General features: G+C 63.2%; 9 protein-coding genes across 9 annotated transcripts; 2 read left to right on the top strand and 7 right to left on the bottom strand.

Moving 5' to 3' along the window:
• Positions 1-344: 344 nt before the first annotated feature.
• Positions 345-2,253, top strand: LOC62_05G007544 (uncharacterized protein; the record flags this gene model as incomplete). The annotated part of the gene is made up of 7 exons (XM_062774064.1): positions 345-374; positions 467-639; positions 700-799; positions 867-998; positions 1,519-1,583; positions 1,649-1,748; positions 1,840-2,253. The coding sequence occupies 7 exons, from the start codon at positions 345-347 to the stop codon at positions 2,251-2,253; spliced, it is 1,014 nt and encodes a 337-aa protein (XP_062630048.1).
• Positions 2,254-2,471: 218 nt separating this feature from the next.
• Positions 2,472-3,632, bottom strand: LOC62_05G007543 (uncharacterized protein; the record flags this gene model as incomplete). Its single annotated transcript, XM_062774063.1, has 1 exon — positions 2,472-3,632. The coding sequence occupies one exon, from the start codon at positions 3,630-3,632 to the stop codon at positions 2,472-2,474; it is 1,161 nt and encodes a 386-aa protein (XP_062630047.1).
• Positions 3,633-4,348: 716 nt separating this feature from the next.
• On the bottom strand, positions 4,349-4,952 carry LOC62_05G007542 (uncharacterized protein; the record flags this gene model as incomplete). The annotated part of the gene is made up of 4 exons (XM_062774062.1): positions 4,349-4,405; positions 4,450-4,549; positions 4,607-4,792; positions 4,831-4,952. The coding sequence occupies 4 exons, from the start codon at positions 4,950-4,952 to the stop codon at positions 4,349-4,351; spliced, it is 465 nt and encodes a 154-aa protein (XP_062630046.1).
• A 753-nt stretch (positions 4,953-5,705) lies between these two features.
• Positions 5,706-8,295, bottom strand: LOC62_05G007541 (uncharacterized protein; the record flags this gene model as incomplete). Its single annotated transcript, XM_062774061.1, has 3 exons — positions 5,706-7,913; positions 7,948-8,074; positions 8,111-8,295. The coding sequence occupies 3 exons, from the start codon at positions 8,293-8,295 to the stop codon at positions 5,706-5,708; spliced, it is 2,520 nt and encodes an 839-aa protein (XP_062630045.1).
• Positions 8,296-9,349: 1,054 nt separating this feature from the next.
• LOC62_05G007540 (uncharacterized protein) lies at positions 9,350-10,787 on the bottom strand (the record flags this gene model as incomplete). The annotated part of the gene is made up of 3 exons (XM_062774060.1): positions 9,350-10,348; positions 10,404-10,530; positions 10,588-10,787. 3 exons carry the CDS (start codon positions 10,785-10,787, stop codon positions 9,350-9,352), a joined length of 1,326 nt encoding a protein of 441 aa, XP_062630044.1.
• Positions 10,788-12,047: 1,260 nt separating this feature from the next.
• Positions 12,048-14,833, top strand: LOC62_05G007539 (uncharacterized protein; the record flags this gene model as incomplete). The annotated part of the gene is made up of 8 exons (XM_062774059.1): positions 12,048-12,250; positions 12,294-12,917; positions 13,141-13,449; positions 13,528-13,627; positions 13,666-13,780; positions 14,350-14,441; positions 14,486-14,646; positions 14,830-14,833. The coding sequence occupies 8 exons, from the start codon at positions 12,048-12,050 to the stop codon at positions 14,831-14,833; spliced, it is 1,608 nt and encodes a 535-aa protein (XP_062630043.1).
• An 89-nt stretch (positions 14,834-14,922) lies between these two features.
• Positions 14,923-15,426, bottom strand: LOC62_05G007538 (uncharacterized protein; the record flags this gene model as incomplete). The annotated part of the gene is made up of 3 exons (XM_062774058.1): positions 14,923-15,069; positions 15,104-15,203; positions 15,248-15,426. 3 exons carry the CDS (start codon positions 15,424-15,426, stop codon positions 14,923-14,925), a joined length of 426 nt encoding a protein of 141 aa, XP_062630042.1.
• Positions 15,427-15,825: 399 nt separating this feature from the next.
• Positions 15,826-16,627, bottom strand: LOC62_05G007537 (uncharacterized protein; the record flags this gene model as incomplete). The annotated part of the gene is made up of 3 exons (XM_062774057.1): positions 15,826-16,098; positions 16,186-16,285; positions 16,422-16,627. The coding sequence occupies 3 exons, from the start codon at positions 16,625-16,627 to the stop codon at positions 15,826-15,828; spliced, it is 579 nt and encodes a 192-aa protein (XP_062630041.1).
• A 1,119-nt stretch (positions 16,628-17,746) lies between these two features.
• On the bottom strand, positions 17,747-19,915 carry LOC62_05G007536 (uncharacterized protein; the record flags this gene model as incomplete). The annotated part of the gene is made up of 2 exons (XM_062774056.1): positions 17,747-18,482; positions 19,788-19,915. The coding sequence occupies 2 exons, from the start codon at positions 19,913-19,915 to the stop codon at positions 17,747-17,749; spliced, it is 864 nt and encodes a 287-aa protein (XP_062630040.1).
• Positions 19,916-25,121: the final 5,206 nt, after the last annotated feature.

The following is a 25,121-nucleotide window of genomic DNA, read 5'->3' as shown; positions in this document are numbered from 1 at the left end:
GCCCTGCCCGCGTGCACAGCGCGCTCCCTGCGCACAAGGATGCATGGGCCGCGGAACCGCCGTGTGTATGTAGGCACCGAGACGCGAGTGACGCCGATGCATGCGTGGGTAGTGAGCAGCTGCCACACTACGGCTGCGCCAGGGTGGGGCTGTGGCACCCTGCCTTCGCCACCAATCTCTGGCTGTCGGCCACCTCCGCCCGACGCGGCGGTTTCACAATTTCGACCGAGCGACGCGCCCGCCGCCGACGATCGCGACGAGCGCGCAAACGAGCGCGTTTTGGCCCGTTCACTCACTCTCTTCACTGTCACTATCTTCACCCCCCATACGACGCCTTACTCCCCATGACGGTCGCCGACCCGCTCGTTGTCGGCGTGCGCAACGCCCGCGCGCACCGCAGCACCGCGTCGAGCGGCTCCACGAGCTCGACCCTCTCGCGCCGCATGTCGACACTCCTCACCCGCAGCGGCCGGTCCGCGTCCACCACCGCACTCGAGACCCCCTCGAGTCCTACTTCTCCCTGTATCCCCCCGGCGAGCGCGGCTTACTCGACCCCGACGCCGCGCTCCCAAAGGTCGTAAAGACGCACGATGACGTCGCGGCTTGCCTGGAGGCGTACCGGGGCCCAACGTTGGATTCGTACGCCGCGCCGCCCCCCAAGGCCCACTCGCGTGACTCGTCACTCACACACGCACACAGCTACCCCGTCCGAGTCCTCATCAACTACATTGACTGGAAGCTACACACCGGCAAGACGGACGAACAGGTTGTGTCCAAGCTCGAGCTGCTCGAGATCCGCGTGCGTTGCCTTGTTGTTGTTGTTGCTGTTACTATTGGGGCGGGCGCGTTGGTTGACCTGACCCCAGTTTCCGTCCTATGTCCACGCGTTTGCAATGGTTCGCGAGGCGCGCCGATTCGGGCCGTCAGACGTCATTCCTATGGGCGGCCTCACGCCACTGGACCGTACCACGCCCAACGTTATGGCCGCGTTGCGGGCCGTGAGATGTCTCCGTCCGCCGCTGCGGCGCTCATGGTTCCGGTCACCGCCGTGAACGAGCGAGCGAGTGAGCGGCGGCCGACGGACCGAGGGAGAAAGGGAGTGAGACCACATGCATTCGTTCCTTGTTCAGTTCCCCAGGGCCGCCTCTAGCACCGCTCCATCACGCTGACACGGCAAAGTTGAGACCACAACCCCCGCACGCCATGTCCTGCGCGGTCGCGGATGGGGATCGGATAGAAGATGCTCCCACGCAAGAGCCTGCGATCGGAGCTCGAGCGCTGCACTGCTTACCCCCAGCCGCGAGCTCATATACATGGCCCGTCGTCGCCATCGCCCCTCCGCCTTCATTCTCATTCCTTGATCAAACACTACCACTCTCCACCACACTCGTTGACAGTTCGTTGGACAACAACAATGCCGCTAGGCGTTTCAGAGTGGCGCCGTACGATATCAGGAGTCAAAACGGGAGCGGTACCAGCGCAGTGCCAATCACCGGAAAACGAACGAGGTTACCCGAGCTCATGAGGACGCGCAAGGACGTGATTTACTGCCTCGAGCGGTACCCCGGCATCCCGTCGGATGTGTGAGTCGCCGTCTCCGTCGCCGCCTCCGCCACGAAACCGCCGCTGACGCAGCCTCGCCCCTCAGATACCCCGGCGAGGTGGTCCTCCGATACCTGGACCTGAAGAAGCATCGGGGCAAGACGCCGAAGCAGCTCGAGGCCAAGCTCGAGCGGTTAGAGCGGCTGGTGTGTGACTCACCCTGTGCCGTGGTGCCCGGGTTTCCCGACCGACCGACATACTGACCACCTGGCCTTGCAGCGCCCCGAGTTCGCCCAGGCCTACGCGTTCGCACGGTATGGCAGAGGGCTGGGGCCTTCGCGTGTCCTCACGTGCAAGTGGCCCTCGGCGGAGGACGAGATGCCGCCCGCGACGCCGCGGGCCGCCGAGGGCGACGACCAGAACGAGGTCTTCACCGACACCGACGGGTCCGTCCACATCGTCCGGTACTTTGTCGAGCCGGCACCCCTCGGTGCAAGAGCCCTCAGCCTCTTGACCATGGACAGCTTGTTCGACGGCGACTCGGACAACAGCCGGTCGTCGTCTCCGTCGGCCGGCTCAGATACTCGCTCGGCACGCTCCGACAGCGCATCCTCGGGCTCGGGCTCAGATACCACCCGCCCTCGGCCCGTCGACTCGGACGAGTACAAGATCATCGTGCCGTTCAAGAAGGTTCGCGGCAGAAAGATGTAGAAGGACATTCCAGCTTGGGTTGGGAACGGACAATTTGTGCAGGCCCCTGGTTGGAACGTCGAGTCAGTTCGCGTAAAAGATAATCACTAGGATACGATGTAAGATGCGTCTGCACAGCGTAAAGAACAGTATCCATAAGGAGGAGGTAGGGCAAGGACGAAGAACTGGGTGTGCGAAGGTAGACGTCTAAGTGGAAGGTGGGTAGTGCGGGGTGTGGTTTAGCGGCGGCCGGTCACGGGCGCGCCCTCGGTGGGCGTCGAGGTCGATGCGGCAGACGAGGTGGATTCGGACGACGTGGCGGAGCTGGACTGGGCAGTGGACGAAGTGGTGCCGGACGAGGTGGTGCTGGTGCTCGGCGCGGTGGTGGTGCCCGTGGTCGACGCGGTAGTACTCGGCGCGGTGGTCGACTCGGCACTGCTCGAGGAGGTGGAGCTCGACTCGGTGCTGGAGGCCGAGGAGGACGACTCGGTGCTGGAGGCAGCGGCGCTCGACTCGGTGCTCGATGCAGTGGAGGCCGACTCCGTCGGGGCAGCAGTGGAGCTTGACTCGGTGTTGAACGCAGTGGAGGTCGACTCGGTGCTGGACGCAGTGGAGGACGACTCGGTGCTCGAGGCGGCGGAGCTCGATTCGGTCGCGGTGGAAGTGGGGAGCGCGGTGGTGTTACCTGTCGACGAAGGCAGCTCGCTCGAGGTGGTGTTGGTAGACTGGGTAGGCAGAGCGGTGGTGTTGCCAGTGGTGCTCGAGGTGGGGAGCGCGGTCGTGTTGCCGGTCGAGGTGGGGAGTGCGGTCGTGTTGCCCGTGGAGGTGGGGATTGCGGAGCTGTTCGTCGAAGTCGGGAGCACGCTGGTGATGTTGGTCGAGGTGGGGAGCGCAGTCGTGTTGCCGGTGGAGGAAGGCAGCGCCGAGCTGTTGGTTACTGACGAGGTGGGGACCTGGCTCGTGATGTTGGTCGGCAGGCTCGAGGCGGTCGCGTTACCCGTAGCCGAGGGCAGCGAAGTCGTGTTGCCCGTCACCGTGGCGCTGGGCAACGCCGAGGTGGTGTTGCCTGTCGGGCTGGGGACCGACGTGCTGTTGTGGTGGTGGCAGTTGCCCGACTTGGTGCAGTGGTGCGATGACGAGGTGGTCGAGGGCTCGGCGGTGGGCTGGGCGGTGGGCTCGGCCGTCGGCTGGCCAGTCTTCGGCGGACACTTCTTGGGCTTCTTCTTCCCGCCGTCGTGGTGGCGCTTGACCTCGCGCTTCTTGCGCAGCACGCCGAACGGCGCGGCGGGGTTGGGCGCGACTGCGTTGGCGAGCGCGAGGGCGTTGGGCGTTGGCGCGGCGCTTACCGCCGTCGCGCTGGCGAGCAGCAGCGCGGTGAGGAGGGTCGTGAGGCGGGTCATAATGAGCGTGAGTAGTAACGAGTGTGGGGAGTTGGGCTGTGAGGATGACTGACGCTCGGCGGAGGTCAGCTCGTCTTATATCCTTATCCTTGCTTGGGTAGCAACAACTCGCGCCGCGACAACAAACAAACAGCAGCACACCATCGTGACCTCGTTCCTCGCCAGCAGTCACTCGCCGCCCTCGTGTCTGACGCGCTGAGCGCAGGTTGGGCCGTGCCTCCACCTGTGTATGTTTGGCCCGGGCCTGCGATCTCGATTTGGATGGCGAGCAAGTTGTCGGACGCGACGGTGTTGTTGAGGTCGTGAGGTTGTGAAATCCTGGTTCCGATCCTGGTTCCTCTGCGCGTGTTTTGGGGTCGTCGGCGCGGCGGCGTGCTGATTCCGGCGCGTCGGTGCTGGCCGACTATCTGCCAGCCAACGAGCACCACCCTCCCTCCCTCCTCCCTCCTCCCAGTACCTCCATCCCCCTCGTACCTCCTCCCCCCTCCACCTGATACGCGACCTGAAGTGCAGATCTGGTCCGACGAGCACAAGACTGCCAGCCCGCTCGTCAGATCGTCAGTCAGTGCCTCGGCTCCAGAACGTGTCGAGGCACGCCAGCCACGCCGTGACGACAATGCCGCCGGTTAGCAGCAGCTGAGCAGCGACACCGCGCCGTCGTCAAGCACGCCCCACCCTGGCCCATACATCGTGACTGCGGTCCCTCGGAAGCAGGCTCAAACGAGGTGGAGGTTGGCACGCACCAGCTCGAGCACGCCAGGCGCGACATGCACCTGCGGCCGGCGTCAGCTTGCCCCCGGCCCTCCTTCCAACCCACCTCGGCTGCGATCTCCCCCAAGGCGGAGAGCACGCCCTCGGCCGAGCCGCCCGCCGCGAGCGCGTTGCGCCCGTACGCCGTGAGCACGCGGACGGGGTAGCTGTGGTATGTGGTGTCAGGTCCGCAGGCATCCGACAGCGACGCCGCGCCGACTCACTCGCGCCCCGTCCCCGCGTACGCCTGCAGACAGCGCACGGCGTCAGCGACGCTCGCGACCGTGCGCGGGATGCTGCTCCGCTCCACCCCCTCCGCGATCTCAGCCGGCGGGTCGACGTGCGCGACAAAGCCGACGCGTATCGGAGGCTTGGGGGTGCATGTTGCTGGTGTGCCGGGCGTTGTTGGGCTGGGCGTGAGCGGGTAACGCGAGAGAGAGGGACATACGACACGAGTTCGAGCTTGCCGGGCCGCGGAGACGGCGCCGTGTCGAGCGTCTGCAGCGCCGCGAGCTTGGCCTTGAGGCCCGTGTCTGGGTCTGTCATTGCGCGCGGGCGGGCCTCGAGCATGGTGAGAGAGTGGTTGGGGGATAGTTGGCCGTCGCTGTCGTCGATGCGCTGGTGCTGGTGCTGATCCTCGCGACGTTAACAGCGAGCGAGCATGCTATACGCCCCCTCGTCGTCTCGTCTTGTCGGCCGGACCAGAACCGAAGAGCCCCATGCGACCAGACAGAGCACGAGCGTGGCCACTGCGCGCTACACCACCTCGTCTCACTACGACAAACGCTACGGTGCCGAGGTGCCGCCGCTATGCGTGCGGCGGTGCAGCTCGACGAGCTCGACGTCGTTTGAGCGCTGCTGCCCCGGCCTCGGCGGCCTGTGGCTTGCGTCCGGGTTTGGACACGCCGGTCGCGCGATGCTCGCTGCAGCGTGTCCGAGGTCGTGCATCTCGAGCGTGTCGCTGCTCACTACGATCGCCGGGGCTGAGACAACGGCGCGAGGGAAGAAGATGGGCCAGATCATTGCCTTCGGGCTTGTGGGGGCTTGGGGGCGCTGCGGCGTCGGGCTGCGCGGCGGGGGCGTAGGCGGTGGAGGCGGTGCGCTCGCCAACTGCTGCGCCGGTTCTAGCGGCTTGGTGGGTTGGGGCTGAGCACGCACCGGACTCATTGATTGCGTGTGACGACAAGACAGGAGAGGAAACATTGCCCCTCCTCGTCGCCACCGCACGCCGCATTGTCCTCATCGCCCCATGCATGCAATGTTCATGATTCTCATTGTTAGACTTTCTATACACATTATGATGCACTCTATGTTCTGTGTCTCCTACGCTCGGGGGTAGTCGCCCACACGGCTGTACAGGAGCACGTCGGCGTACCCGGCGTTTGCGTCGGCCGGGTGCTCGACCGCAGTGCGGTCCACGTCCCCCTCGGAGTAGGGCTTTTGAACGGCGGTGACCGTTCTGCTTGAGCCCGCCGAGGGAACGCTGGGCAGGATGATGGGTGCCGCCGTCGTCTTGACGGGAATGTCAATGTGGAGGACGGGGCGTGGTTTGCGCTGGTGCGCCAGCTGGTTCGGCAGCTGCAGGGGTGAGCCTGGCGAGCTCGGCGAGTCGGGCGTAACGGGCAAGCTGCTGGGGATGTCGAGCGGGGTCGGGGTTGGGGTCGCGCTGGCAACGCGCTCGTTACGCTCCAGTTCGGGAATGGGCGGCACAGGGGGAGGGGGAGCAGGCGGCGACTGCCACGCCAACGAACTGGGCAAGGGCGGAACAGGTGGGATGGTAAAGTCGGACCCGGTCGCGGTGTTGCTGCGTCTGTGACCGTGGCCTTGGCTCGATTCCTCGTATGCCAAACGAGCCGTCGAGGTAGGCGATGGTGGCTCGTCCGTCGAGTTCTGGGGCATGAATTGGTTGTGCATGAGGAAAGACCATTCCGTTTCTGATTTGACGCTGGTCGCCGAGAGTGATGAAGCCTTAGTATGCAACGGCCGGCCGGTAGGCGTTCGGCGTGAGGCGTACAGCGGCTGCGTTGGTGAGGGCGATGGAGTACCGTCAAGGGCTTGAGGGCCGGTTGACATGCGAATTCGACCTTGCTGTGGGGAGATGGTCTGAGGTGCCACCGACTGCCTGAGTCGACCTTGCCTGCCGGCGGTAGTGCCATTGGGCTGTCCAAACACATCCCCACCAGCCGGCTGCGGAGGTCCTGAGACGTGCTGGGCTCGACTGGCTTGGGCTACCGCGTTGGCGGCGGCGTACCTGTCCCTCACAAATGCTGCCTCTCGCGACATCGGGATAGGTGCTGGCGGTGGGTCTTCTGCGCTGGAGGGGGTCTCGAAGTTGAGGTCCGTCGCCTGTGCCACTCGAGGAAGCCCGTAGTCTTCATCTCCGGGGAGGGGATCCACAAAGGTGTACACAACAGACTCTCTCGGTCGGCCCGGCTCGGAGGTGAACACCAGAGACTCTCTCCTGGCATGATTCTTGCTGAACAAGACAGAGTCTCTCGGGCTCCCACCTTGTTCCACGGTTGGCAAGGCCGACCTCGGACGGGCTGGTTCTGTCACGCTTCGGGTGGGCGTGATCATACCGAGCTGATCCTGTCGAGGGGCCCCTGGCGGAGGCGCACGCCGCCTTGTGGCTGTGCTCCCTATCGAGGTAGTGCGGGACCGGGCGTCTGCGATGCTGGGCATTGTGGGCGTGGGCGTGGGCATAGCGGGGGTGAATCTACTCTTCGCAAGCGGTGAAGAAGTCGCAGGCACCCAACTGGCTCTCTTGTCGGTGCCGGGTGGTGTGAGGGGACTGAGCGGCCCGCTGGCCGGCACACGCAGGGACGAGCTGCCGGGTGAAGGCGGCCCCGCCGTTCTCGAAGAAAGCGGTGTGGACGGTGTGCGCACCCGGCCCAGGTTTGTGGTGGAAGGAGGAGCCAGTTGCGGGCCTGTGGATCCAAAGGGGTCGCTTGCAAGAGCCGCGAGGTTGGACTCGGAGCGAGACCTGCCTCCGCCAAAGAAGGAGAAGAACCTGCTCCCCCGCTTCTTGATCTTGGTGTCTATAGACGTGTGGAGACCACTGCTATCCGTGCTCTCAATCGTGCTCGGTGCTGTACTCGAAGGCTGTCTTGATTGGGCTGGCGTGCCATCCGCTGTAGGCGGCACGTTGGGCATACCAGAAAAGGACGCCAGCGATAGGTGTGACGCGCTCCGCTCGCTCTCGAGCCTCAGAATCTCGGAGGGAGTCAAGACACGCCCATCACCGTCGACGGTTGAGCTGGCATCGTAGTAGGTCGTTGGGCGCATGTTGCTTCTACGCCTGCGACTGCTTTCGGTTTCCGAAGCAGTCTCTAGGGCCGCCTCGGCTTGTCGCATTGCCAAGCTCGGCTGGGGTGGGGGTACCGGGGGAGGGGGAGGTAGGGCAGGGACGACGACCTTGTTGTTCGGGTCCCAAGCCCACTTGGGCGGCCAGACCATGTTGGTGATGACACGCGAGCGGTTCATGCCGCGGGCCTGGCGCACAATGGCAAACGTCTCGGCATGACGGGGAAACTGGCATCAGTGCCGGTAGGTGTACCGAACCCACCATGTGTTCAAGCACCTCGAGCTTGTGCTTGACCGATGTCGGCACCCCGTTGACCGTGTCGTCGCCCGAAAGTCGGCCCTTGTGCTCCTTGTACTCGAGATATTTGAGGACGACGATCACAGGGTAGCTAGGGTGTAAGTGAGATTCAGTGCGCAGCACGTACGTTCCCGATCGCGGGCCATAGTATGCCCGAAAGCACTTGTACACATCTTCGCTTGTTTGGATGTACCGGGGAACCTTCTTGACTGCCTTGGGGTCCATGTGGTCCTTGGGAGGCTCGACGTAGAAGCGAGAGAGGTCTTCCTCCGTCCGGAACAGGTTCATGACCGAGTGTCTTCGCGACGACATGGTGATGCGGGTGTCGTGCGTGGGGTGTTTTGAGTTTGAGAGCAAGAAGTGTTACTCGATGAGTTGGAGGTGGTTGAGAGATGCCGAGATGACCAGCATAGTCGGTGTGACAGGATCTTTCACTGCAATGTAGATGAGGGCGAGGAGAGGTGAAGAGAAGAAGGTCGAGGGAAGGCGAGGAAGAAGGGAATGGCTCCCACGATGCAGTGCTCCAACAGACACACGCACACAACCCAGTCAGCCGAGGGGCGGCGGAGCAAGGTGAGAGTGAGAAAGCGGTGCTTGGTGAGTGGAAAAGAGAGTAAAATACAGTGAAAGATGCAGCAATGAGTTAGATGCGAGGATGTTGTGATTGTGCGTGTCCTTTTTAAATGACGGGGGCAAGGTGTGTCGACTTGTCAATGATGAGAGTCTGTGCGACAGGGGGGGAAGGTGCAAATGATGTGACAGCAAGAGGGGTTGCGGCCAAGGGGGTTGCACAGGCCAGCGCGCAGCGGCCGCCGTCAATCCGCCCATCGGCCAAGCACTGACACTCACTCTCTCGTCATGCATCAAAGAAACGCTCACTCACAAACACGATCGTCCAAAATGCACCATGCATGCATCAGGCTGATCACTGTGTGTCGGGTAACGCCTCGACAAGCCATGGCTCGGGTGGTGGTGGCGTGTGGCGGCAAGCAGTGCGACTGTTTCAAGCCGAAAAATGCCAAGAAAATGGGCCGAAAATCAGCCCTTACCATCGTCCCTTGACAAATCCTTGCCGGTCAAAGGACCAGCATTACTCACCTCGGGCCCAGTTGTTAGCAAAGTGGCACCCGATGAAGAGCATGGGAAAGGATACATCTCTACTGGTATTATCATGACCGGCCTTATGTTACGACTCGTGCGCGCGCCCGCTGGCTCCAATGTGTGCTAGTACTCCCTGCCTCGATGAATGTGTGCTGCTCTGGATGAAACGTCGTTGTCGTGGCGATATTCTACAATAGGTGGTGGTGGTGGTGGTGGTGGTGGTGGTGGTGGGGGTGGTTTTGATCGCGTGTGTGTGTTGCAACGTCTACAGGCCGAACTCCTTGGTGGCGACGGCGGCACCCTCGGGTGGGGCCGGCTTGTCGAGGTTGGTACTGGAGCGCATGTGACGGTCGCGACCGCCGCGGGGGAGCGAAAGAGCGTGGGACAGGTTGGGTGACAGAGGGGCAAGCTCGGCCTCAGTTGCCTGAGGGCTACGCTCCTTGGACGACGAGGGGATCTTCCTGATCAGACCCGAGAGAGAGCGGGAGAAACGGTGACCGTTGGCCGCGGTGGACGACGTGCCCGCCTCGGTGCGGGTGCGGTTGAGGAGGGCGTAGCGGTTGAGGGAGGAACCGACGCCCACCCAGGTTGCCGCGCGGTTGGTCTTGGGCTTGATGACGGATGGGGAGGAGCCGTCGATGGGCGTCTCGGCGGCCCGGGTGATGCCCAGGCTCTTGGAAAGGGAGATACGCGCCGCAAAGAGGTCTGCGTCGTCCGTCGTGGGCGTGTCGAGGGTTGAGTAGGTCGAGCTTTCTGCCGTGTTGAGAGAGAGCTGGCGCTCTAGGTCCAGAGTCCAGTCGTCCCCGTGCTGATGCTCGAGGTTGCGGCCAGAGGGAGCCGGCGAGGCAGGAGCAGAGGGGAAGTGCGTGGTGGGGTTGCTCGCGTCCACGATGTTCACCTCCCAGCGTCGCGGGGAGGTTGGAGGCGATGGGGCGCCTTCACGCTGGAATTTGTTACTGTCCGTGTGGCTTAGTAGCTGTTCGTCGAGGCTACCCGGACGGCGAAGGCCAAACTCGTTGACGTCGAAGGCGCCGGGGTCCTTGTCGCTCATCGACATGGTGAGGGAAATACGGCGAGGGTTGCTGTCGTTGGTGGTGGGGCTGTAAAGACGCGACCCAGCCCCGCTGACAGGTCGGATCGCCCTAAGCTCCTTGTCGAGGGTCCACTGGGGCGGATACCTCATGGGGATGACGCGTGACTGGCCAATTCCACCTCTCTGTCGCACATACGAAAACGCGTCGCCAAACCTGGGGAACTGTGGTGCCTGGTTAGCTGGGTTGCTGGTGGGTGCTCCCTGCTGGGCGAGCGGGCACACGTACCTCGCGCTCAAGTATCTCGAGGTCCGTCTCAATGCTGTACGGGTCCGTGAAACCATCGATCTCGCGGTCACTCTTCCGTGACCAGACCTGGTAGTCGACGAATGCTTGAAGGATACGGAAGGGGTAGCTGGGGGTGTGAGTGAGCACATTGAACAGGCACTGGTGTTGGCACGGCAGCACCCACAATGCAACATCGGGGCCGTAGTAGCGATTGAGACACTTGCGCACGTCATCCTTGGTCTTCATGATAGATGGGAGCAAGATCGTGCCGAAGACCTTGTCCATTTCACCGGTCGAGTGATCGACTAGGAAGCGGTTGCGGTCTTCGCTGCTCACGACTATGCCGAAGAGCGCGCTGAAAGACGAGCGGCGCTCGCGGTTCATTGTGTGAGGGTGGACGCGTTGACGAGACAGCTTGGTGGGCTTGGAAGGGTCAAGGAGTGGAAACGGCGCAGGGAGCGCGAGCCGTGATGGCGAGGCGATGCGAGAAGTAGAGAGTCGAGGGGTGAGGTGGGTGGTGGGTGAGACGGCGCCGCCGCCCGCTTTAAAACGGCGAGGCGACCTTGCTTGTTGGCCGCGCGCGCGGATGGGCAGGCTTGCTTCTCGTCGGCTTGCGGTGACAGGGAAGCGGTTGCTTCGCTGTGTATCCCAAGCAGGAGCAAGCACTCAATCTGGCTCGTGTCTGCTCAAGGCATTGTGTGGATAAGAAACAGACAAGGTAGGTGCCAGGGAGAAGAGGGTGTGCGCAGTTTGTCATAGCCCGATCGACCGCAAATCCTGGCTGACAGCGCTCCGAGGTCGGGGAGTACGAGGGCTATGTATCTGGCTCTGAAGGGTACGACCTTGGTTCTGGGGTGTTTGCAAGGTGCGCGGAGCATGCAGCGCGGAGCAATGGAGAAAACCGCGCAGCCACCGTCGAGCACGGACCGGCATGCCACGCCAACCAGCCACAGCCCAGGCGGTTTGCGGCACGCCTTGGCGAGGTCCACGCGCAGGCACCACGTGGACGCCTGCACTGGTATGCGTATGGGACGGACAGCAGACACAGAGTGTCAGCACGCAGGCCACGGCCACACCTCGCCATGTCGGGGATCCGTTGTGTGTCGGGGTGGTCGGGCACGAGGCAGTGCGAGTGAGTGCTGCCTCGTGGGTGGTGTATAATTGCTAAAAATGGGAGAGATGGTGCGCGGACAGGCGTGCCCAGGTGGCCGTGGGAGCTCGCCATCGCCGAAAGGACGGCTGTGGCCTCGCGTCCTACAACTCATCAGGGGTAGTGACACACGGGCCGGGGAAACGCGGGCAGGCGGGCTCGCTCACCTACTTGTCCTGTCGCGCCGGAACCTCCGGTCCAGTGCCGACCGCGTGCAAAAGGCACCCACCCTAGCTGTCATCTAATCTCCCAACCCGCGCCTGGTTTTGCTTTTATCTTTGAGTTTGAAGTGTGACTGTGTCATGACGAGGGGGCGCCACACTGTAATGGACGTAAAGGACAGCTGACGAAACTCTGTTCATCGAGCATGACGTCGAGGGCGTCACCAGGTGCTTGTCGCTTGATGCATGTCTGCGGAGAGGGAGGTACAAAATGACGCCTACGTGAATCACAGAACATCTCCCTACCTCTCCTCCCTCCCCACCTCCCCCGCCATGTTCCTCGCCGTAGCAGCCGCCGCTGGTGCCGCCAAGCTCGCAGTTGACCACAACCGCTCGGTACAGCGCGAGGCGATGGAGGCCAACGGGCTCGTCCTTCCGCGCGCGATTGGCGTCTCCCCCAAGGCACCTACGATCGCCCGGAGCGCCGAGGACGCGGTCGCCTGCCTCACACTGTACAAGGGCATCGACTTTGGCGAGTGCGTCGGTCGCCTGCTCTTCCGAACAAGCTAACTTGCATAGATACCCCGTGGCCGTGATCGCAAGCTATGTCGACAACAAGATTGTGCGCGGCCGCTCCAAGACCGACATCATCGAGAAGCTCGAGGCGCTCGAGAAGCAGGCAAGTAGTGGCCCTTACGGCTCCTCGCTCACCAGGCCCCAGTGCCCGAAATACCACCGCGCGTTCGCCGTCGTGCGCCACTACCGCGACCTCGGCCCCTCGCGCGTGCTCGACATGGACTACCCGCCGAACGTGGACCAGCGGCACCCGGCGCTCCGCGAGGCGGCGCGCCTCCCGACCGATGGGCTGGCAGTCACGGGGCTCGCGGCGCCCGACGCGCCCTACCCGCGCAGCAGGAGCGCCGAGCCGTTCATCGCGCAGCCCCTCGCCGCGCTCAAGCGCACCGCTACCCGCGTCGCGCGCCGCGTAGGCGGCGGCGAAACGAGCCACGCGCAAAACCTCGAGCTTGGGCGCGCGGCCACTACCACGGGGTCCACAGCCACGGGGGCAGGGCCGAGCCGCCGCCCGGGCGCCGCCGACCCGTTCGCGGACAACACCCCGCCCGCGTATGACGACGACGAGAAGGCGGGATACCCCCTCCAGCGGCACAACTCGGAGCCTGAGATGTCGACGGGCGCGCGCTGGTGAGCGCCACAAACTGGATCGCCTCCTACCTTCTGTGCACTACACTACATACTCTTACCCCCGAATTTGCTGTACGCCTATCGTTGTATTGTTCCAGCAGATGTATTCCATGGCGATAACGACGCGGTGCCACCACCGACTGGCCACTCGCTCGCACGCTCCGTGCCCCATACCAAACGCCCTCCCCTTGTCGTCACCATTTACCCCATGCCCACTACCTAGCAGCCGTGCTGCGAGCCGCGTGCTTGCGGTTCTCTTCCTCGGCGAAAGTAGGATCGGGCTGGCCCAGACCAACTCGCTCACGTTTTGCCCATCATCTTTCCACCACATCCTCCACACCATGCCCGTCTTCAAGAGCCCCACCATGACCGCGCTCCACCTCGGCCCCGTCCACCTCGCGCCGAGCTCAACATTACAGTCGCTCAGTATTGAGGTGCTTGATGCCGACGCACAGCGACACCAGCGCACCATGTCCTCCGCGGCGCAGGTGCGCGCAGCCCTCGAGGCGTTCACTGGCCGAAAGGGAGATCAGTAAGCACCCCCTGCCTGGCCAGGCCCTGCCAGCCCAACAAGCCAGGGCATAAGATCTGCGCTCAGCGCTCGCTCCAGATACCCCGTTCGTGTTATCCTAAAGTACACCGACGTCAAGGACTGGAAGCGGCGGGACCGGAGCCACGTGCTCCGCAAGCTTGTGGCGCTCGAGCGCGAGGTGGGTCCGGGCGCAAGCCGCTTTCCTGACACCAACAGTTGCCAGAGTATGCGCCGGCGTTTGCCGTCGTGCGCTGGATGAAGGGGTACGGGCCGAGCGAGGTGCTGCCCATGGAGTGGCCGCCGAGCCTTGATGCCGGCGGTGACCGGGGAGGTGGGGAGGGAGCAGGAGGAGGACGGGGCTCGGGCCGCCTCGCGAGCGCCACAACGACAACGACAACGAGCACGAGCCAAAGGACCGAGCCGGCGCCGGCGGCGAGGGAACGCCGGCGCGTGCTCAAGGTCGCGGTGCCGAGTGGACGGCTGAGCTGGTACTATGCCCTATCCGAGGTCGAGGGGCATTAGCTGGAGAGGGAGGTGCGGTTGCGTGATATGTATGATGCTATGTAGGGTCGACGAGGCGCCACCTGCGCACTGACGCTGCCAGCCAGCGCCTGGCTGGCTGCTGGCGGCCATCACCTCCTTCGCCAACTCACATCGCAGCGTCTCACTCGCATCCTCCTTTCATGTCCGGCGACAGCTCGGCCTCATCCTTGGCGCGGACGCTCTTCCCTCCACCATTGGCGCCGGAACGCGCCGGTGCCTCGTCGTCCAGCCGGCCACCGGCGATCCCAGTGCCCCATACCTCGGCCGACGTGGTGCGGCATCTCAGAGCACACACGGGAGCGCCCGTCTCAGTGTGAGAGAGGCCGTCTGCCTGCACAGCTGACAGAAGCTACTCAGTCTCCGTCATACGCTCGTACGTCGACTACAAGGTGTCCCGCGGCAAGCTGCCGTTCGAGATCGAGGCCAACCTCGAGGACGCGGAGGAGGAGGTACGAACGCATCAAGTTTTGCGTGTTGACTGACCCCACCCCAGCTGCCAGAGTTCCATGCGGCCTTTGCGACGGTGCGCTACATCCGCGGCCTGGGCCGGTCGGACGCAGTGGAGATGGAGTGGCCGCCCCGCATCGACTGGGACGACCCCGTAGTCGAGGCAGCGTCCGAGGCGACCGATCTCGAAAGCCAGCGCGAGAGCGCGTGCGTACGCGCGACGGGCACCGACTGGTATGCTGCACGGCGGGGGGAGGTGAGGCACCGCCATGTCGAGGGCGCGGCACCGCCGCCGCCGCCTCCGCCCTCTGTCCCGTCGATGGGCGCGGGGCGGCGTAAACTGAACACCTCGACGACATTTGGCCTTTTCCTGGCTACCGGAGGCGACAGGTAGAGGGGTTGAGGGCACGTGTACATCTCTCTCTCTCTGCTGCTGCTATGCGACTACTGTGATTGTCTGTGGTGGTGGCTCCGCCTCGGCTCCTACATCGCGTGCTCGGCCACCGGGACGACCTGGAGCGACGGCCACTCGACGTCGTATACTGGTGGCCACTCCATATCGAGGACCTTTGACGGCCCGAGGCCGCGCGTCTCGCGCACCATGGCGAACGTGTTGATGTAGATTGGCATCTGGGGTCAGCGAGCCGTCGTCGACCTTGCCTACCTCGGACTCGAGCGCCTCGAGCTTGGATACCAGGTCGGGGAGCGAGAGCCCGCGCTTGGCCTTGAGGTAGAGGTACTGCTGGATGACACGGTATGGGTAGCTGTGTAGCGTGAGTCAGTTGTTGATACCAGCCGGTTGACTAACAGCTCGACCGTCGGCCCGTGGTACGCCCGCAGGCAGCGCAACACGTCCTTGTGCGTGATCATGAAGCGCGGCAAGCCAGGCGCGACGCCCATGTCGACATGCTCCGGTGGCGGCTCGACGACCAGCTCCTTGCGGTTGAACGCCAGCTGCTGGTACAGCCGGAGTCGCGAAATCATCATGGTGGGGAGAAGGAGGAGTGGTGCGAGAGTAGCTGGACTGTGCTTGGGGCAAGCGGGCCGAGGGTAGGGGCGCCGGGGACAGCGGCGGCGTCGGTAGTCGCGTCGCCTGTCGGTGTCGCTACGGGGCTCGGGGCAGGACAGGCGGAGAAGTGAGTGTGAGTGGTGAGTGGTGAGCGAGGAGCAACGCAAGGTGATATGACGACCATCATATACACCACCCAACACTTCCTCGCCCCAGGCTGTGCGCAAGACGAGAATCGCACACGATCCATGCACTACCCAGCCTATGCTATGCTCTGCGGCCTCTGCCCTGCCCTGTCCTGTCCTGACCTGACCTGTCCTTCTCCTCGGCGCCCCTTCCCACGATCCCCGTCCATCGCCACAGTGTGCGCGCCACACTCACGACGACACACTCATGAGCGAAGTGGTCGAGAGGGCGTTGTCGACGGCGTCCTCGTCGGCGTAGTCCTCGTCCTCGTCGCCGCCGTCGTCCTTGACCTCGTACCAGGCGTTGCGGCGCGCCTGGCGGTCGGGCACCCAGGGCTCATCGCCGCTAGGGCCCCAGGACGTGCGTGTAAACTTGATCCAGTGCCAGTCCATCGGAAGCACGGGCGACGGGGGCCACGCCTTCTCCTTGCGGAACGACGCAAAGGCGTCGACGTGGTGGGGCATCTGCGGGGCGGGTTAGTGCTGCTACGACTGCCTCTCGTTGCCGCGCGTTGCCGTGCAGCTCGCGCAGCAACCGGCGCCACCACCCACCAGGAGCTCGAGAGCGCGCAGCTTCTCCTCCGTGACCTTGGCCGAGTCGCCGCGGTCCTCCTTGAGGTCGATGTACGAGCGGATGACGAGAAGTGGGTACCTGCGCAAAGTAGTCAGTGACGTGCACACACTCTGCCCGCGCGCAACGGACGTCATTGCGCCCCGCTCCGCCCCGCCCCAATGGCCACTGCCCCCCTGCCCACGCCATGGGGCACTCGCCACCCGCGCCTACTTACTGGATGTCCGACGCGTCGTACCCGTCAGAAAGAGTGTACGTGTTGATGCACTTGAACACGTCGGCCTTGGTGCGCAGGAATACGGGGAGGTCGGTCGGGTCGCGGTAGATTGCGTGGTCGACGTAACCCTTTGACGACTGCTTGAGGTGGTAGTGGTATAGGGTGAAACCGAACGGGCTGGACGTGAAGGCGCGGATGAAGCGCATCCCAAACGAGTGCTTGCAGTTGGAGTGTTGTTGGTGAGTGTCAAGTTCTGTTCGTGATCAACAACAGGCTTTATACCTGGTCAGTGGTGAGTGAGTCGAGTCGTCTGTCGGCCGGCGGTAGGGGAGGTGATGGGGTGGCAACAACGGTGGCCGAGGTGTCGTTCGCCGCCTGGCTGATGGTGGTGACCCACACAACACACACCGCCGTGCCCGCCTGAGAGCGAGGCGACAGACACCCACCCCATACACCCATCGGCCACCACGGCGGCAAGTATCGGGTGGACGAGGGGAAACAGACTGCGGACAACATGGACATGAGCACGGCTCGAGCCCAGGCACTGCGAGGACGCGGACGCGGGCGGGCAGCGCGTGTGTGGTGTGGTCAGCTCACAGCCCGCTGGGTTCCTGCGGTCAGTCCCCAGTGTTGGTGGGGGTGCGTGAACTGCATTGTGCCGAGTGAGCCATGTGTGAACCGCCTGGGAGAGTGTATTGCCGACAAGGTGAGTTGTGGTTCTTGCTTCTCTCTGTCGAAAAGCAGTGTGGCTAGATGATGAGAGTGGATGGACGAGGAGGGAGGGAGGGAGGGGGGAATGGACAAAGATGCCGACTGCCCTCCCCTCGCACTCTCTTCCTCCGACCCGAGGCCCCCCTCTTCTCTCTCTCCCCAGCGAGAAGCATGCAGCCCCGCGACTCTTCCACGTTGTTCCGATCCCAGCTTTGAACCGTGTCAAATGCCAAGCACCTCGATGCGGGGCCTCGTGGCGGCCAGAGCCACCACACGGCCACCTACCTTCCCTGACGCCGTCGCCGACGCCGCCCAGCCCCCACCGCCGCTTCAACTCACCCTACAAAGTCCTACAACTGTTGCAGGAAGCACAAGGGAGGGACAACAGCTGCATTCATGCGCATGTCCCTCGCACCCCCCGAAGCTGCAATCTGTTTCAACCCCCTATTCCGAGGGTTTGTGTCATGCAATCTACTGTCCACTCCCCCTCGAGCTTCGCGCCAAATCTAGGGTAGCACAAGATATATTACATCTAAGGGTTTAATGCAGTAAGTCTGCTCTATACAAAAGTCTAGGATCTACTGGGGACCTATTTGTCCGATTATAGGGAGAGTTTAATACCCAGCGTTCTTGACCGTGGTCTTAGCCTGGTCGAGACACGCCTGGATCTGAGCTCCGTTGCAGTTGGACACGGTGAGGGGTGACTTGTTGCCGCTCTGGTTGGCCGCCAGCTGGCAGTTGTTCATCTGCACGTAGCACGACTGGTTGATGGCGTCGATGGGGAAGTTGTACTGCTGGCCAGACTGGTACCAGTACTTGCCCGACTGGCACACGGGCGGGGCGTTGATACCGGCAATGCCCGCGGTGTACTGCTGCCAGTTGCCTCCCGAGGCACAGGCCGGGGGAGGAACCGTAGTCGAGGGGCTCGCAGTGGCAGAGGACGAAGTCGTCGTGGAGGTGCTCGAGGCAGGTTTGGAGGTGGTGGTGGCCGAGGACGACGTCGAGGTTGTGCTCGCAGACGACGAGGCAGCACCGTTCACCGTCTTTTGAGCCTGGGCAAGACATGCCTGGATCTGAGGGCCGTTGCAGTTCGCGACCGTGAGAGGGTTCTTGTTACCACCCTGGTTGGCAGCAAGCTGACACTTGTCCATCTGGACGTAGCACGACTGGTTGATGGCGTCAATGGCAAAGTTGTACGCCTGCCCAGACTGGTACCACTGGTTGCCCGACTGGCAGACGGGGGGCGCGTAGATGCCCGCGATACCGTCGGTGTACTGCTGCCAGTTCTGGCCGAAGGTGCACGAGCCGGGGGCGGACGAGGGGGCAGCGGAGGAGGTCGTGGTCGTGGAGCTGGCAGGAGGCGCCGTGGAGCTAGCAGAGGTCGTGGTGGCGCTCGTGCTGCTGGACTGGGGAGCCGACGAGGACGAGGGAGCCGAGGTGGGAGGCGACGCGGGAGGCCTCACGGCGTTGGACGACGCAGCGCTAGACGACGAGCTGGCGGCGCTCGAAGACGCGGCGGCGGACGACGAAGCGGGCTTGGATGTCGACGAGGTCGAGGGGCTAGCCGAGGACGGGGGAACCACGCTCGAGGGGTAGGCAGGAGGGATCACCGAGCTCGAGCTACCGGCAGCCGACGCGGAGGACGAAGGCTTGACCGAGCTGCTGGCGGCAGCGCTAGATGACGACGACGATGTGGTGCGGCAAGGGGTCGTGGTGGTCGATGTCTTGGCCGTGGTTGTCGAGCTCTTGGTCGTAGTGGTGCAAGGTGTCTTGGTCGTGGTGGTGCTGGTGGAAGCAGCCTTGGTGGTAGTGGTAGTCGTGGGAGCCGCCTTGGTGGTGGTGGTGGAGGTAGTCGTGCAAGGCGCCTTGGTGGTCGTGGTGGTGGCCGGCTTGCTAGTGGTGGTAGTGCACGGCGCCTTGGTAGTGGTTGTCGTCGCCTGCTTCGAGGTAGTAGTGCATGGCGCCTTGGTCGAGGTGGTGGTCGCGGAGCTCGAAGCCGGGCGGGTGGACGAGGACGTGGTGGTCACCGAGCTCGAGACAGGGCGGGTGGACGACGAGGTGACGGCAGGCTTGCTCGAGCTGGTCGTGGTGGTCGCCTTGGAAGTGGTAGTCGTGGCATACGCAGACTTGGAGGTAGTGGTGCATGGCTTCTTGGTCGAGGTCGTCGTCGCCGAGCTCGATGCTGGGTGGGAGGACGACGAGCTGGCCGACGAGCTGGAAGCCGCGGCGCTGCTCGAGCTGCCCGTGGGCCGGACCGAGCTGGAGCTGGAAGCGACGCTGGAGCTAGCGGCGACGGAGGACGAAGCCGAGGTGGAGGTGGTGGTAGCGGAGGCAGATGCCGAGGCGGAGGAACTTGACGCCGAGGCCGACGACGCTGACGACGCCGACGACGCCGAGCTGGAAGCGGCCAACGCCGACGACGACGAGGAGGAGGCGGAGGCGGAGCTAGATTCGGAGGCGGACGACGACGAGGCAGTGCTTGTCGTGGTCGCAGTCGTGGTGGTAGCAGTGGTGGCAGTGGTGGGGTCTGTGGGGGTGGTGGGCGGCTTGTTGGGCGGAAGGTTGGACGGCTGGGAAGCGGTGCGCTTCTTCTTGTTCTTCCAGGCCTGGAGGGTCGCCTCGTCGCATCCCCCTGGGGGGCAGCGGAGGATGGACTGGGGCATGGGGAGGGGAAGTCCGGACTGGATCGCCTCGCGGTTGGTGAGGCGGCGGAAGGGGGCAGGGGCACCCGCCGCGAGGTGGGCGAGGGCGAGGACGGCGAGGAGGACGGCGTCGGTGCGCATCGTGTATGGCGCTGAGTGAGTGCGGGCTTGTCGTTCTCTGGGGAGGAGAGTCGTGCTCCCTCTCTGCCCATCTTATAAACGTTTTCCAAGCTGCCTCGCTCTCCTCGCTGCGATAAGCAGAGGCCGGGCCCCCTCCAGATCTCTCGCAGAACATGGGCCGGCGTCGATGCCCTTAGATCTGGTCGACGCCAACCCGGGTGCACGGTCGTCGGGTCGTTAACCTACGTGCACCTACGTGCGGTGCTCTTTCTCGAGGAGGAGGAGGAGGAGGAAGAGCAAGAGGGCGCCGGAAAGACGCCACGGAACCGGGTCGGCGCATCGATACTCCTGGAAGTTTGTCCGTGCGCTAGCTCTCGGAGGAGGGAGGGTATCGGTGCGCCACGAGGGTTTGTGGCGCTTTTGGCACGATCGCCGCCACAACCTCCCTGGGTGACGCCCTGGAGGGTGCTACTACACAACCTGGCTTTCGCGGTCGTCCTGCTCGACTGTATCCCTGGACACTACAATGGTACCGTGGTCTGCAGGCACCATTCGCTTGTCTTCAACCGAGACATGCATGCGGCGTGGACGGGGTGGGGTGGGGGTAACCGAACATGTGGAGGCATCTGGGTGGAGTAGAGGTGATGATCACTGCTGGGTTAGAGTTTGAGCCGCTTCAATTCGATCTGCAGCAATCGACACTGGCTTCTGGCTTCTCCTGATGCAAATTTTCACGAGCCTGCCTGGTGACTACGCGGCCAACTTGACCGTGCGACTGTGCCCCGCAGAGCCTCTCGCACCTCCGGCAATTTCGCTACCGGCCCCCTGTCCGACATTGCACCCACCCGCAGCGAACCCTCCCCCACCCCGGCGAATGCTCCCAGTCCCTTCAGGACTTGGACACCGGTGAATGCTCTACACAAGCATAAGCAGACGTCGATCTTTACTAATCCTATATTCAACCGGCCGTTCCTGGGCGCGCGCATTGCTGGAATCGCGTGGCTCCAGCCGGTATGACTCGGCTGGTTATTGGCCGCTGAGGTGGCACGGACGCGGCGTGGGTCCGCAGGTGCACTGGCGGTGCTCCTTCTCGTGTTCTTGGCACTATGAGACCCAGTTAAACCCCCCGCTGTTGAGAACGCCGGAAGCACAAACCGACCCGAGGTGCACTGTTCTAAGAATATGCTGTGTACTGTAGTAGCGACAAACACGCCACTTTCGCGTCAACTGACCGAGTTCCTTCGCTTCGCTGTGCCCATCCGACGCAGCTCGAGTTTCTGACCTCCACGATTCTCGGCGTCTGTCTTGTCTAATTGCCAATGAACTTCACAACTGCGCCGAGGACAGGCCGATGCCAAGGTCGTTCACCCGGTGTCTCACAGGCCAGCCACGAGTCGCCCCTCGCCATGCAGCCACCACGCTGAGCGCAAAGGCCATCGCAGCACGTCCGAAAGACGGCAACCTGCCAGAATCAGGTCGGGTACCTCTGCCGCCTGGAGTTGAATGGAGGACCTGGGTTCCGGGCCGCCACAGAGTCGAGACCTTCTTGGACCAGATCCATAGAAGCGACCCTTATCCGAGTTTCCTCCGCACCAGCGCGCCTCCACACAGCCTCCAGCTTCTCCGAGACATGGGCGCTCGTGTCTGCATTTTCTACTGGGTGAGCAGGAGACTCCTGCGGGGAGCAGTGAGGGGGGCATCTTTGGGAATAGGTTGCGGCGTCTATCAATATCAGGGATGGTGGCGCCACAATGGCGTTGCTGGCCCTATGCGACGAGTGGACGAGTGGACGATGCCACCGAATGCTCGCGCCTGCATGCATTCGCTAAGAACAGACCAATGAGGCTGGTTGCGTTTCATGCATGAGTATGCAAATGGTGCTCAGATGTGACAATTGAGCATTGTCAACTGGTGCTGGTGGCGCCGTCGTCGTTATGGTTATCGCGGAATGGAGCAGAGCTGCACAAGTGCGAGTCATGTCACCCCCTCGCACCACGAAAATCTTCACCAGGAAGTCACCACTTGCGGGCTACTGACCTCTCCAATCGATCGGTGACGCAGTCCAAGTCCGTCAGGTCGCTCGGCCCGCGGGGGGTACGTGCGTCGTCGCTTCTCGCCCGAGTAAGCCGAACGACAGACCGAGGAGCAAAGGCTCGGCTCAGTCCCTTGCGTAGCCGGCCACCGGTACCCCTGCTTACCAGATCCACGATATCCTTCGGCGGACGGGGCCTTTTGGAGGGACGGTCATTACAGACCACGGGTCTGGTGTCGGTTCTAGGAGTTTGTAGCCACCCGCACCGGAATCAGCGGCGCCAAAACGCCAAAACGCCACATCTTAGGGGTTGCATCACTGCCCCACGCTGGACATTGGCGGGCGTCGTCGGGCACCACAACTGCAGAGATCTGGTGCAGCATGCTTACGGTTTACATTCCTCGATGATCAAGGTGCTTGTTTGTCGACTTGAGGGTCTGTCGAGGGGCAACCGGGAACGACGACCTCGTACTCGTCGCTCATTTGACGGGGACAGCAAAACCCCGACAGCATTTCGGGGCTGCCTTGCCCGAAAGAGTGACCTCATGCATGCGGGCACCGTAAGGTGGGCCGGTGACTGTGAGAAGCTCGTGCAAAGAGGATGCGTAGTCCGGAGACTTTCCGCATCTTTGCCGTCTTGGGTATGTATGAGGCATGAAACGGTGGAGAAACGCAACAAGGATGTTGTTGGTGCCGGTGTTTGAGGTGGGCTCGGCGAAGCGGACGGACCCGCGGAGCCGTCAGTTTTCGCAGAGACCTGAGGCAAGGCTGAGGCGGGTACGCAAGGGGACAAAGCTGCCAAGGCAGGACATCCATGCATCCATCAATGGGCCGTTTGCCAAGCGTCGGTGGCAGCCCGACACCCACTCCCCCAGTCTCAACACGAAAATATTGCGATGTGTTATGTTGGCGAGAGATCCGATGTGTGCCACAAGCGCGATCGATGGCCATAGATACGGGCATCCGAAGGCAGCGATTACAAGAATCGTTCCGAGCTGGCTGGCGGCCGCTGAAAGCCAAAACAAAAACAATGTCAGCGACTCGGACTCAGCTTGGTGGCCGAAAACAGCTACATACACGGCCTCGCTTGCGTCGCTCGGTTGAGCTGCCGAACATTACGACGCGACAACCCAAGCATGCGCACGCTGCCACCCTGAGGGGTGAGCTGAATCCAGCTCGCATGCACCCTCGCGCTGGAATCAGATCTCCGCCAGATCCGGAGCCTCAGTGCCGGCGAGCAAGCTGCCCGCGCTCGGCGCGGCGAATGAGCTCGCAGCCGACCTCCGTGTCGATCTCGGAGCATACCACGCAGGGTGGGGGCGGAGTGGCGCTCGCTTCGGCACTACGCCACACTGCTCTCCCGCAACCTTGTTACGGTGAATGCTCCGCGCCGTCATCGTCTGCCGGCGTGCTTGCGCAGTGAGAGCAAGCGAGCGAGCAAGCATGAGGGTCGCACCGAGAGGGACCGGCGCGGCGCAGCAATGTGGCTGGTCGGTCTTTGCGCCTACCGGTGCCGCGGCGTAGATCTCCCCGCTCGAACGAACTGCGGCGGGCGCGTTTGTCATGTCCGGCCGACCGTGAGCGGAAGAATGGTAGAGGCGTTGAAGTCCGGCCGGAGCACGTCGTGGGCACCGAGTAGCGCTCGTCGCTGTACATACGCCAAGCACCGCTCGCACCCCGGGCTTGGCAAGCTCAGTATCCTCGTCGCACGGCGGCCTGTTGCTCTATTGAGGCGTCCTCAACCCCGGTGCGAGTAACTATAACCTCCTGAACGTTGTCGTCATGTCTCCGCAACGCCCGACTGTCAAGGTACTCTGCGCCTCACCCGCCACCTGACCCAGTAGCTGCGCGTCCTGGTCGGCGAGTGTCGACCTGCTTGATCCGGCCGTCAGCCTCTCACTGCGGGATGGAGCTGGTGCCTACCTCGCTCAGGTCGTCGGCGCCTCCTACCTATCCTTGCCCATGAAGCCCCGGCGCCTCTTCACCCTCCCTTGGCATTAAAGTTGGTCGTCGTCGTCATCCCGGTGCCGGGGTATGTTGTTGGGTTCTGTCTGTTTGGTTCTTCCTCCCTTTCTTGGCTCTCCCTCCCAGTTGTCACCGCTCAGCCACGGCGCCTCCCTCGCTCCCCCACTCCCCAATCAAGTACTGTCACTTGCGCCTCCTCTCGACGCCTGCCAGCGCCACGAGGAGCTTCTTGGCCGGTCTTTGTCTGTCACCTCTGCGGTGACGGTGACTCCTTGGCGAACATTTGACCGACGTCTACCGGAATGGGTCGTCCGGCCATTGGCCCGTTTTGCGGTGGAAAGGCGCCTTTCGAGCGCCCCTTCGCCCTTGGGGCTGCCGGTCACACCTGTACCAAGGCTGTCGGTTTGTCTTGTTTGGTTCTGGATGCCAGGTTTGGTTCTGGATGCCAGGTTTGGTTCTGGTCCGCCGCCACGTCCGTGCCGAACGACCCCTTCTCTCAAGCGAGGCCGGAGGGGCTCGTTGACGTACTCCCGACACCAACCCGGCGCCACACCATTCATGGCACGGCCTTTGTCTATCACGACCGAGCCGACTCTTGGCAGCGATTTGCCCGACGTGTCTCCGCGGTGCGCGCCTCGATTTTCCAGCCGACTCGTTTCGGGTAAGACGGCCGTCTGGCGCCTCTTATTGCCCCTTGGGCCGCCGGACGTCCTGACCCCTGCGGCAAATGTTCTCGCTGAGTTTCTCCTGTTTGGCTTACCTCTGTTTGGTTCCCTTGTTTGGTTCTCGTCGTGTGCCTTGTCTACGCGCTGCTCTGATCCCTTCCGAGGCAAGCGACGAGTGAGTGAGGAGGGTCCTTTAACCCCTCCCCGGCGCCAACCGGCGCCACACCACTCTTGGCACAGTTTTGGGGTGTCACCAGTTGGGGCTGTGATCGATAGGTTAGATCTCTTGTGGGCATGTGCTGCCTCGTGCCAAGCAGTCATTACGGCTCTCTCTCACTCCGACCCCAAACGTGGCCGTTATGAGGCCACACGCCAGCGTTGTTGTCGGTGACTACCTCGAACCCCGGCCAAGGGTTGCGCCACGAGGCGCTGTGGCGACGACACGCATATATGTAGCTGCGAGGTGCGGTGGCGACTTGACTGCGAGGTGCGCCGTGGCTGCTACTGTATAATTGCGAGTCGCCGACATCGGTCAGTTGCGAGTCGGCTCACCGACCTGCGGATT

The sequence above is a fragment of the Vanrija pseudolonga genome, chromosome 5 (assembly GCF_020906515.1).
Source record: "Vanrija pseudolonga chromosome 5, complete sequence".
In the NCBI taxonomy this organism is placed as follows: Eukaryota; Fungi; Basidiomycota; class Tremellomycetes; order Trichosporonales; family Trichosporonaceae; genus Vanrija; species Vanrija pseudolonga.
The sequence above is the reverse complement of the archived record's forward strand: the minus strand, read 5'-3'. Positions and strand labels throughout refer to the sequence as shown.